The sequence below is a fragment of the Phalacrocorax aristotelis genome, chromosome 1 (assembly GCF_949628215.1).
Source record: "Phalacrocorax aristotelis chromosome 1, bGulAri2.1, whole genome shotgun sequence".
NCBI classification, from domain to species: Eukaryota; Metazoa; Chordata; class Aves; order Suliformes; family Phalacrocoracidae; genus Phalacrocorax; species Phalacrocorax aristotelis.
This window is the reverse complement of record NC_134276.1, coordinates 70,897,470-70,910,367: the sequence shown is the minus strand read 5'-3', so window position 1 is coordinate 70,910,367 and position 12,898 is coordinate 70,897,470. Positions and strand designations below refer to the sequence as shown.

The following is a 12,898-nucleotide window of genomic DNA, read 5'->3' as shown; positions in this document are numbered from 1 at the left end:
TTTGGATGGGGTTGGATTTTGGATTACACAAAATAGTTGTCACATATGAGTAACTCAGAGCTCTAAACCTCTGTGAATGAAAGATAGCAAATAACTGAATTCCCTCCTTCCTCATAACCCATACATACGATGGAGGGTGCAACCTCCCTGAATTCAGCTGATATGGGCACTGTTCTGTTAACTTTGAAAAGTCTGGGAAGATGCCACACTGGTGTGTAAGATACAGTTGTGCAGGATGTAAATGATAGTATGTGCTCAATCACTGTTCTTCTTTGTATAAAGCCTGGTGAGAGGTAGTCCTGTGAAAGCAGGAATGTGTTATGAGGTGGAGCCACTCATATCAGGACCAAAAGGCCTGGACTCTCTTTCTACTTGTTACTGACTTGCCCACATTGCTTATTCACTTTGCCTTGCAGCTCTGCATATGCAGCTAGTGGGCATTATTCCCTTTTAAAGGACCCTGAATGAAGTGTGGGAAGTATTTTATAATATTTTTTTCTGAAAAAACTCCTGCATACTTGCATTTAATCCCTTGAGAATTACTCCTCCACTCTATTAAAAGACATACAGAAAATATTCAGTCTGATGGAAATCCTAAGACACTTCAATGCGTTTTGTCACTAATTTGCAGGGTAAGAGCCCATGGAAGTCCTACTGTTTTCCTGCACTTGTAATCTGTAAAAAACCTCAGTTGTCCCTAGGAAGTAGCACAGGCTGTTGGAAAGGAAACGGCACTTGGAAGGCACCAGGAACTGATGGGCAGAGGTCTGAAGCAATGTGTGTGTTCTCCCTTCTGGGTCAGTCCATCTTCCCTCATTTAGGTAGGGGAAGGTTAGATCCCCAAGTCCGCACTGGTTTCCCTTGTCTTTCCTAGGAGGCCTGCAGGAGGCAATAACATTCATTGGCAGTCAAAAGAGTAGGTGTGTGAGAAGTTCCCTCATCTGGGGATTAATTTAATTATGAAAGAGGGGTCTAATATGGGTTGGATGAATGTGTTGTGGAGGAACCATACACCTCTCTTTCCTTTACTAGGGGAATCTAGAGAGACTATTTTTTTAGGTGCATGAAGTTAAGTGAGCTTTATTATCCCTGTGTGTGACCTTGGGCCTGTCTCTTTGCCCCTCTCACCCTTTGTCCCTATAGAACACATGTCCTTCAAGGGAAATCCTGACCTTTTACTCTCTCTATATGTAGTATCTTTCAAATTCAGGACTGTTCTCAATCGGGGCTTCACAGAAAAGCTGTGTTATTTTTACTATTACCATTGTTGTTGAAAAGCAAAGACGTTTAGCAAAGTCCTGCTATCATTTGCCAAAAGGTGATGGTGGCAGCAGAGTATAGGACCCTAGAGCCATTCAGTTTGCACAAAACATTCTGGCTTGGGTAAGGGGACACAGTTCCCAACCAAGCTCTTCTGCATCTACTCCTAGTCACACCAGTAGGGCAGGGCTGCTTGGAGAAGGTACTTACCGTAAATATCCTAATCCTATCTAACACCTCACCCACAAAAACATTAAAAAAAGTTTATTGCTCTCACCTCTTTTCACAAGTCAGTATACTCCTGTAGCCATGGTGAGGGTTAATTATACCATGAATTAAAATCATGCTGGAGGGACTGACCATACTGGTATAAGAAGAGCCTATGCAAAATACTTTGCATTGTCCATAGTTAAAGCTATGTTCTGTGGGATGTCTTGGGCAACAACTCAGTTTCCTGTGGTGTTACTGATCAATGGCCTGTCATGTTAAATGGAGAGTAGGAGGGATTCTCAGACCCAAAGGTATGACAGCATGAAATTGCTCTCTCTTCCTCTCCCAATAGGAATTCCTCACCATCATTAATATCTTAAATCTGGGATAACTTGGGAGCAGAGCAAGATAAGGTAGAACCTGATGCAGGAGTGTTTTACCTGCCTCTGGAAGGCAGGGTGGTGTGCTCTGCTGTGTTCCCTGCTGCCCTGACCCCCTCCTCTACCCACTTCCTTCAGGACTAGAGAGCCTGTTCAATTACTGCCTCCCAAAGGGAAACAGGGGATGGAAGGGGAGAGTGATGAGAAGTGGTGTGTATTTACCACTCATACCAACATGCAATCGGGGTGCAGCCAGGGTGTGCATCTATTTAAACACAGACCTAATGGGAAAATAAAAAGACGTAATGTGACTTAGATCATAGGTGAAGTTAGAGTTCTTGTAAGACAGAAATCAGCATATTGATTTGAAGAAAAAAAAGAATTATGTACATTGTTTTGAAAGGGCCCAGATGTTGTCTTACCACAAAGTTCAAGTAGATGTTACACTGGAAAGAAAAGTAAGCTTCTGAGAAGGAAGTTAGACAAGGTGGGTGTTCTGTGGAAGTTTGGGAGAAGATAGAAAGACCAGTCATTTTCCTACTTTTAAGAAAAATATTAGCTGAAGCAATTTTAATACCTGTTGTTGTACTGAAGTATCTGTTTCCTTTTGCAACCTTAACTGACAAATTATGTAGCAGATAAAAGCTCTGCCTCAACTGAAGAGAACAGGTTGTAGAATGGTCTTCTCTGCCATCTTAGGGTTCAGAAAGCAGCTGAAGAAATTATTGGGAATGGTATTCATGCCAACTATTTAGCCATCCAAAAGCTAAATGTTTTGTATGAACCAGCTACTTAAACTTATAGTGTCAATAAGAAAAACACTCTCAGAGTGACAATTCACCTTATCTGTGCTAGGGCAGATAGACTTGCCTTCTGGAGGGACCCATGGAAGGAGCCTAAACAGAGATCCTGAGTGACACAGAATAACTTTAGATTGGAAAGGATCTCTTGTGGCAATCAAGTGTGACATCCCTTTCAAAGCAGGGCTGGCTTCAAAGTTAGATCAGGCAGCTCAGAGGCTTATCCAGTCAAGTTTTAAAAATCTCCAATAATTGATGTTCCGCAGCATATTTGGGCACTTGTCCCAGTTTGACCAACTTTATTGTGAAAAATTGTTTGGTTTTTTTTTAACTTATATCCACCTGAAATTGTTCTTGCTACAGCTTGTGACTGCTGTCTCATTTCTCCAGTGTGCATGTCTGTGAAGAGTCTATCCCTATCTTCTCTGTAACTCCATTTAGAAAGATGAAGACTGTTTTCTTCTCCACACTAAAACTCCCCAGATTGCTCAGCCTCTTCTTGTCCTCCATTCCCCTAAGCATCTTGGTGGTCATCACCTCAGTTCATCAGTATCTGTCTTTCAGCAGGGGGCCTCAAACTGAACACGGTATTCCAGATATGATGCCACAAGTGCTGAGTAAATGGAAATAGTATTATTTTCAAACCTGTTCTTGCTGACGCAGCTCTGCATGAGGTTAACTTTAATTTCTGCCAGACCTGCTTGAATTCTTTCACACTGAGAGGGACCATTCTTGTGCTTTAAGGAAGTTGCCTGTGAGGAACAAATAGTTGTTCTGGGCCCCTTTGCCCTTCATGGCATCCCTTGTCCTTCAGGGCAGCCTTGCCCTTCAGGGCAGCCTCCCTTGGGATCCTACCTACCATTTCCCTGAACAGGCTGAAGTCTGTGCTCCTGAAGTTCTGGGTCTTTAATCTCCTACTCACCTTCCATATTCCTCCTAGGATACTCAACTTTGCCATTTCATGGCTATTATAACCACAGCTAACACCATCTATCATATTCCTGACCAGTTTTTCCTTATCTGTGAGTAGCAGGTCCAGCAAAACACTTCCAATAGTTGGTCTGTTCCACATGTGTTTCAAAAAGTTATCCTTGATGCAGTCCAGTTACTTACCTCCTGGATTGCTTGCTCTCTGCAATGTTGCCCTTCTAGAAGATGTTGGGGTGGCTGAGTCCCTCGTGAGAACCATAAATCATAACTATTTTTCCGGTCCACTTCCTCTTCTTGATTGGGTGGCCTGTAGCAGATGCCCACCATGACCACACCCTTTTTGTCCACCTTGTTGATCTTAACCCCTAAGCCCCTGTTACTTAGAAGATATTTGTCCATTCAAGGTATTTCTTTGTGCAGGCTGCAGCCACCCCACCCCATCTTAACTACCCGTTCTTAAAGGGTCTGTATCCATCCAGCAAAGCATTCCCATCAAGCAGGCTGTCTCACCGTGTCTGCAGCTGCAGTGGCATCATCCATCATCCAGTGACTGTACAAACTTGAATTACTTCTGTGTTATTCCAAAACTGAGTTCATTTATGTACATGCATTTGAGATGGGCTTTCAGTTATGCTGCTTTTCAGTGGAAGTGTGTGAGCCTCCCACATTGCTCTGTCCCATGCATATGCTCTCCATTCCCTTCCCCCTGCTTACCTGGAGGCTTTGATGTCCATCTGCCAATGGTCCTTGCTTGCATGCCTTCTCAAAAGGTTACTGAGTTTGTTGCTCTCTCCCCACCTTGTCCGATGGATCTCGCCTCTCCCAGAAGTCCTCGTATCTCAAAGAGGGTCCCATGGTCACAAAAGCCAAAGCCCTGCTTGCGGCAGTAGCTACAAGTCTAGGAGCTGATGCATGCTGTACGCCAACTTTTGTGCAGTTTTTTTCCTTTGGGCAGCAGGTTTAAGACCATCATCACCTGGGCCTCCATGCCCTTATCTCTCGCCGTCAAAGCCCTGTAATTACCCACTCAAGGACTAAAGGTCTCTCTGCCAGCATCACTGGTGCCTGTGTGGATGAACTGCAAAGGCTCTCTGAGGGCCAAAAGAGCCTCAGAAGACTCTCCACAATGTCACATGTCTGGGGCCCAGAATAACAGCAAACCTACCCACAGAGCAATTCTGATGTCTGATCTGTGGCAGAGTCACACACCTGCCTTTTCTTCATCCTGATCTTTAAGAAAGGCTGCCCACTTCTCTTATTGAGTGATGCAGCTGAAGTACCACAAATGGAGAGGCACACACAATTATTAGTACTGCTGGCAGCTTATTGACTAGCAGCTTTCCCTATTAAGCTTTGTAACGGCATTAACTACCTGAGGCTGCAGGTGAAACTACAGATGCTACCCCTGTGGGGAAAAAGTGCCTATCAATTCAGCGATTCCACAGCCAGTGACTTGAGCACTGTCTTTGCAGCCTCACTTCCATGCCTGCAATATCAGAGGAAGGACAAAGAGCAGCTACGGTAGTGCAAACTGTAAGAAGCCTTATAGTTGCTTCAACGGTCATAGGAAAGGAGGGAAAAGCTGCCATAAAATAGTCACTTAGAGCAGCCTTCAATAATGTCCATGATTACCTTGGGCCTGTTCCTGCCTGGGTGGCGGTGAAAACTGTCCTCTGTACTCTGAAAACTGTACTGATGTCAAACAAGCAAGCCCCAGGACACGCACAGAGCACTACAGAATCACACCCTTGTGAAGAACCAAGATTTGAAGTACGACTTCTGCTTCCTGCCAAAAGAGTGAAAGAAGCTGATATTTTAATTCTAGCTCCTAGATGAGGACAAAAATCTGTCTTCAGAGCTATGTGCCAACTCCCACAACTCTTTAGTGGGATCCTTTGTACATACTTCGGAGCAGAATGTCAACCATACTTTTTAAATAAAGGTCACAAGAGACCAAGGTAGGTGGTAAAATCTGTAAAAAGGACAAGGACAGAAAAATGCAATTGAAAGAAAAATATACACACGCATACAAGTTTTCCTCAAGTGAGATAAAGAGTTCTAAGCTTCTAGGCACAAGGAAAAAGTTCATATCATTCTTTCTAGCACCTGTTGTCTTCGTGTCTGCATAGTAAAAGATTCATGCCATAAACAACCATTCACCATTGACAAGTGAAAGGCATTTCTACGTGGGAAGAATAAGTACTAAAGGCCAGCAAACTGCTTCTTGAATTCATAGACATTTCTAAAGGTTCTCTATTCTTTCTCCTCTGCAATATGCACAAGTCTGCGTATTGTCTGAAAGAAATTCAAAAGAATAAATGTGAAAGAGAGAAAATAGTGACCTCAGAGAAGTCCATGTCTTATCACACTGCACAGAGCTGTGTATCAAACGTGTGTTCTTAAAAAAAATGCAAAATGGAAAAAAAAGAAAGAAAAAGTAGGGGGAGGAGAGTATTTATTTGTCTTAATCTCTTTCAGACATATTTCATGTTCTAGGAATAATTTCCCCCATCGTTCCTGATTCATGCAGCTGCTGTTTTATTTTATATTCACTAAAAGGCAAGGGCAAATGGACACCCACACACTATGCAAAAGGTCTCACTGCTGAAAATGTAGAAATACATCATAGCACACATTGTTCCTAAAAATATTTGCTTCATGAAATTATGGAGGTTTTTTTTTCAATCTCATTAATTTTGCCTTGGATCTTGGCTATGAAGGTTCATGACATTCACAACAGATAGTCAGTGCAAGACTGCAGGAACAGATTTCCCAGAATAAATATATATTCATTTTAGTATGTTCTTCTCCATAATGGACAGGCATTCATATTACACTTGTAATGGATGCTTTCTCAGCTCTTACTGGCATGACTAATATTCTGAAGGAAAGAGACAAGCTAGTGAGGCAAACTTGTGAGTACAGAAGTAGGATGGAAAAGCAGTAGTGTAGTTATACAAATAGAGGAATTTTCCCCATTGTCTTCCACAAGCAGCATAAAATTTATCTAAGAAAATGTTCTCCAGCAGTTAAAGAGTCTAATTTGGGATTTTCAGTTTTTCTCCCTTCAGTTTTGCATGGACTCTGCCAATGGTTCTGTGTTACTAATATTCCAGTGACTCTACTAGATTCTTCAGAATCAAGTAAAAATCTTGTGATTGGGGGTGATGTAAAGACATAGGCTAATTTTAAACTTTTTGCGATATATGATATTTCTTCATATTCATTCATTCAAAAATACCATATTCTCTACATATAAATTGATGCAGTGAGATTTTGCAGTGATAGGAGCTAGTTTAAAACACTTAAGCAGATCAAGACAGACAATTATGTCGTAAGATTTTGCATTGCCTTCAGTCTAATGCCTTTCCTTTTAAGTGTGCTCCAGTGAATGATTCTTCACTGACTGGTATAAATAACAAAAGCAGAATGTTGCAGAAATAGTGTAGATGTACACACAAGGTAGAAGGATGAAGAGGCAGAAGACTTGTATTTATTAGCAACTCCGTTATGATATGTGTTATGTGTTAAGCAAATCTGCCTTGGCTTTGATGAGCAAAACACCTTTGAAGCCAGAGCCGAGACCAAAGCTTGGGTAGTTAGAACCTCTGAATATCAGATTAGCTGTTTCTGTGCCTTATTTTTCTTTCTACAAAGTGGAGATAAACCCAGCTTTTGATCTGTAATTTTGTAAACACCATATGAAACGCTGACTGTTATTTGACATGACTAGTACAGTTCATAATGCGTAGACCAAATTGATATCTAGTGGCCTGTAAAAAATACTTCACGTTATGTGCATCTGAATTCTACATGCCAGTCAGTCTGCTTGGCAAATTGTTTGTACTCTGTTCTTGATACTGCTTTTTCTTCAAACCGTTCTTGAACTGTTAACATCCCTCCATTTCATTAAAGTAAGACAATGCAAACAGACATGTGATCATATAATCTGAAAACAAACCGTATTCTTTTGGGGTCGAACAACCAGATAAATACTTAAGTGCTAGTAACCATTCATTAAGCTCACAACATGCCTTTGAGTCAGGTATTTTGATGCAATCAGTGTGTATGCCAGGAGGAAGAACACTTTAAGTCAAAGAGACTTGCACATATGCTTAAATTTAAGCACAACCTCAAGTGCTTAATGCATAGGAAGGAACTAATGCCTCTGGCCCTAAACATCAAACATTTTAAGTAGATGCATTAGTGATAGTAGAAGTACAAGATCTGCTTCCCTGCTCTTACCACTGCTTCTCAAGTACTCTAACATCTTAGGAAACAAGACCAAATGGACAAAACAGAGGGTCTACCTGTTAAGAAATGCTTCTGTTTTCCTTTTTCTCTGTTACCATTTGTAACACACAAGAGCCTCAGTAAACTCCTGTGAAAGTGCTTAACTCCCATGAAATCATAACTGTGAAAATTAGCCAAAAGGAGCACTAACGAATGAAATGCTGTTGGAGGCAACAGGACACGGTCAGTTTTTACTTAGCCTGATTCTACTGTTCAAGACATTTCTTGAACACACTAAGCAATGTACCTACTAATTATCCTCCATTAGCAGATTGTGAGAACCCTTAAATACTCCTCTAGTGCCTTAATTAACTAAGAGGGTTTACATATTCTCCCTTTCTTTTTCTTTCTTTTAAAGAAGGACATTTATCTCTGCTTGACATACATTTCTTCAGCACATTTCCATACCCAACAATTTGCCACACACAGGTATTAGCAGCTTGCTGTGAAATCACCGGATGGATTTCAGCTTCCCTGAAGTTGTTTTACCACTGGCAGCACTGGCTTGCTATTTTGCACCCATGTGGAGTTGGCCCTAGGTTAACCACCTAGCAGGTGTTGCTTCAGACTGCCTGAAGAGCAAGGGATGCCCATTTTGTGATTGAAGCACCTCTGAATGAGTTTTGCTTTAATGGCAGATGCTTCTGACTAACTGGGCTATATAGCTTTGCGTTGGCCCGGGGTGCTGGAGGTCAAAAGCATTCCAGATGTGCAAGTTCTGGTTACACTTACTGGCTGCTACAGTAAGGGAATATACATCACTACTTTCTGTAATTATTATTGGTTTGGACTAAGTTTGCCCCGATGGAGAGAGTAAACAGAAAACTACAGACATTTGAAAAGGCACAGGCACAGCCATCTGAAGAGGTAAATTCCAGTGTTCATATGGGTTGTGCCATATTATCAATGTCTCCTTCCAAATCTTTGGGCTATTTTATTTTTTAGTTAAAGTTTTGAAACCTTGAACAAACTCCGTATCTCTAATAACTCCATTTATGAATTTGGCCCTGAATCTTCTTACATCAAAAGTTACTACTTCTGGTTCCAATTTTCCTGTGTTGCTACATTATCTGTTATCGTTAGATGTTCTGTTACAGAAATATTCTGCTCAGTTTGACTTATATTTGGAGAGTCTTCAATTTAATTTCTTATTCTTTAAGTCTGGCCCTAAGGTGATCCTCCTCTCCGATTGTTTCACCACTTGTATGTTTATCAACTGCAGCACTAAATTCCATCAAAATGGAGTTTTACTTAGGTAAAATTCTTTCAAAATTGAATTTATGCCTTTTAGAGTTGAGTGTTGTTTTTGTTTAAACTTTGTTAGTAATTTGAGCCCTAGCAAAAAATGTAATCCTGGAAGTGTATTTCATAGACAGGAAATGTGTCTGCCTCCTTCTTTATTTAGTTTTTCTCCTTTCAGCCTTATAAAAATTGCAGATCCTTTGGGATTTTCAGTCGTGGTTCGATTATGCCTCAGGTTAACTACTTCAGTTCATTTTTTTTGTGGGCTTCAAAAGGTAGTGCTCACAAACATTGAGTTGTGAGCTCTCACCTGTCAGATGTTCAGGATGTCCAGAATGTAAAGGTATTACATTCTGACAATAAAGCACCAGCAAAAATGTCAGCAGATCACCAATTTAAACTGCTGCAGCTAACCTGTCTGGTTTTGCCTGAAGCAAGTGAGGGAGTGGTGACAAGAGTTGCTCCCTGGTAAGCAGGTTAGGAGGGTCAGGGAAAGGAGGTGGTGAGGCAGCGTCCCGGGGTGGGGCTGGGGAAAGGTTACCAGGTTACCAGGACTGGTGGGTCTGGAAGCAAATGCCTGTCCATGTGTGCTGACAAAGTGCATTTTGCCACAAATGTCACATTTGTGCAAGGTCGCATTGCAAGTATTTAGGAGGATGGGGAAGAGACCACAAATTCTTTTGACTCTGCTGTTCTACAGCCTGTAGACTCAAATTTGGCAATAAGTGTCCCCAGGAGTATGCATGGGGTTGTGGTTTTAATGAGGCACCTAAACATCCTGGGATAAAAACATGATGGGGTGGTGTCTCCCAAATATTTTAATGTTGGAATAGATAGTCCTGCTGCTGTAACTGTGCTGTGACAGCTGGAGCTCAAGGAGCAAGTGGGTACAGGCTGGAGCATGCAAAAAATTCAGACCTGTGCCCTCAGTTTTCCAGCAGATCTGCTAGAGCATCTGTGCTGCAGGCTTGCATTTCTCAAGTGTCCACATTCCTCTAAAGTGAAATGAAATATTAGGCATGCAACTGATACTTTGGAAAGCACTTTCTTCTTATATCTCCTTCTGGTGCATAGTAACAAAGAGATTAACAAAGTTTGTAAGGACATGTGCTCCTATTACTATCATGTGTAAACAATCCAAAGGCCTTTCAGAGGAGTGGTTGGGAAAAGACTGTGAATTATGTGGTGGTTTAATTCCAGGAAACTGTTGTATCCAATCTGAGGTTAATACTAATAGCCTGCTTCATAGCTATTATTTAATTATTGTTGGGTTTTGTTCCTGTACCAGGAACTTCTGTTCTAATGTGGAGGGTTTTGAATGAAATGCATCTGAATTTGTCTGCAAAATATTTGAGTAGAATACTCTGAAGCTAGTATGTTCCAAACAAAGCCCTTTTCATAAGAAAAAAGAAGCAAAATGTAGAGAGGTGAAGGTGACAGAAAGATTTCCCATCCCTTTCCCCTTTCCGTATCTCATCCAAAGCACTGTGTTAGAAAAAATGTCAGAGTTTGGGAAGTAGGTTTTGTTTTTTTTTCTCCAGGTCATCCTGACCTATTCCTTCTTCTTTCCCCTCCCTTGGCTCATGAATTCAAAATAGTAAATACCTGCCAGAATTTTGTCGCTAAACAAAGTGGGTGTCTGCCCACCAAAACCAGATATAAACTTTGTCATGGGAGTATGCCTTTCAGTGCAAATCAGAAGCAAGGTGGAGATAGTGCGTGTTAGGGGAAGCCAAAGGCAGAAAATATCCAGTGGTGGCTGACCGTGCCTTGCAGACGAGGCCTCAAGCATTGATGGGTTTTTAGGTATTACAGTAAATGCACCCAGGATTTTTCTCACACTCTGCTGTTAAAACCTGGTGTTTCTTTTCCAGGTGTCCTGTTTTCGCTGGTAGTCGTGATGTATGTCATCTGGGTCCAGGCGATGGCTGATCTGGAAAACTACACAAACGTGAAAAAAATGGGTTGCCCAGACTTTGTTGTTTATGTACGCTATGGCTGGTCTTTCATGCTGGCTCCTATAGGAGTATTTTTTGCTTTATTAGCAGGAATGCTGTTCTTGTTGGTAGGGCGTGCCATTTATTTACACTCAGACTAGTCATACACTGCTGAAGAGAATACAGGAATCCTAGTGAAGCTTCATGACAGTTGTAAACTGGAACAAAATTTTATACATTATTACCATTATGGCGACCTTGAGTATGCAGTCAGACTTCTGGAAGTTCTTTTGTTACTTGTTTAAGGGTAAAGGACACAAAACTCAGTACAGGAAGAAACCACCTTTAGTCCCAACGGGTTGGTTTTAATTCTTTAGAAAGTACCCACGTGGTTCCCCATATTGTGCTATTAGCAGCATCTTTGTAGTTTTGCAAACAGAGGAAGGCAAAAATTTCCTGCAACCAAAAGCCCAACATGAAGTGGGCCAAATTAACGTTTTATACATTTGTCTTTTAACATTTACTTTGTGCTTCTGCTTGTGGAGAATGGTAAAACGTGGAGGAGAAAACAAACATTCACACGCAGTAATTCAATCTACATCCTCTCCTGTTTTCCACTACTTGCTTTAGCTTCAATGCAACCAAACATGTCTGCACTTCATAAAAATAGAGTGCAGTTGTTCGTGCAGCATCCATGGGAAGAGAAGGCAATTGCCGTGAACAGTGACGTGGTGCTAGTCCGTACATGTAAAAGCTTAACTGCTTCCATTACACGTTTCTCTTCTCTGTGTGCATTTGAAAGCTGTATACTTCTGTATTCTGAAATCCATGTTTGTTGCATGTTTCTGTAAGCCAATATGCCATAGTTAAATCACTAGCTGAAGTTACGCTGAAATTGTACTTTGAATTATAGCATTAATATTTTAATCAAGTTTTAAACCTTTAATTTTTGAATGGAATAATTGGCTCCTTCAACAAACATGTTCCTGGTTGTGTAAAATGACTTTTTTATTAAAAAAGGTTTATTATGAAGACAATATCTAGGACATGAAAATGTATGTTTTATGTAGCCTTCATTTTCCCAAATATTAAAAATTGACTTTATAGACCAAATCCAACTTGCCTACTAGTCATCCCAGGGAAAGCAAAGAGACTAGCTAAGACAGCAGGGGAGATGGATCTGGTTCTGTATTGCAGGAGTGGCTGGTTCTCTGTGTCTGTGTGTGTGTGTGTGTGTGTGTGTGTGTGCACGCATATATTTAGAAGATGGGTGACGATGGGACTGTATGCATGGTATGGAAAAGATGGAGTGGAGTTTTAACAATAGAGAAACTTTGTCTGGCGTTGGGCCCAAGCTGAAATCAAATCCATCTGAAAGTGTGTTGGTTTTCACTTTGTAACCCAATGCAGAATGGTTTGGGACTGATGGGGAAAAATAAAGACTGCATGTTGGTTTCTTCTTGTTCATAATGCTTAATTCCACAGCTGTTATGAATACTGAAAGCATCGCTAAAAGGCAGGAAAGGAGTGCCCACCTAGAAGATGTGGTGGGCCAGATTGGATGTTGCTTCCATTTTGGGAGCTTTTGTCATTGGAAACTTTCCAGCCTTCCCTTCTAGTTATTTATTTTTCCACCATCAACATTATAGAACAGGAAGACAACAAGGGTGGGGGGTAGGGGGGGCTGGGACTATGAGGTTTGGAACAATTACCAAATCACTAAAATATTTTTATTGGCAGCTAACATGGTGGTTTTAATTACTGTGTCAGAGAGTATGATGGGTGAATTTTAACCAAATATTCATAAGCATATATATGAACTCCATATAAATGATAGCCATCCGGA

General features: G+C 41.1%; 1 protein-coding gene across 2 annotated transcripts in view; it reads left to right on the top strand.

Moving 5' to 3' along the window:
• The window catches only part of TMEM182 (transmembrane protein 182), a 35,253-nt gene extending 22,735 nt beyond the window's left edge, over positions 1–12,518 (top strand). The window contains exon 5 of one of the 2 annotated variants that reach the window (XM_075092415.1): positions 10,990–12,518. In XM_075092415.1, coding sequence (XP_074948516.1) covers positions 10,990–11,213 — 224 coding nt within the window. In that variant the 3' untranslated portion in view covers positions 11,214–12,518. The remainder of the gene's footprint in view (positions 1–10,989) is intronic. The other variant, XM_075092410.1, reaches the window with a different exon arrangement.
• The last annotated feature ends 380 nt before the right edge of the window (positions 12,519–12,898 follow it).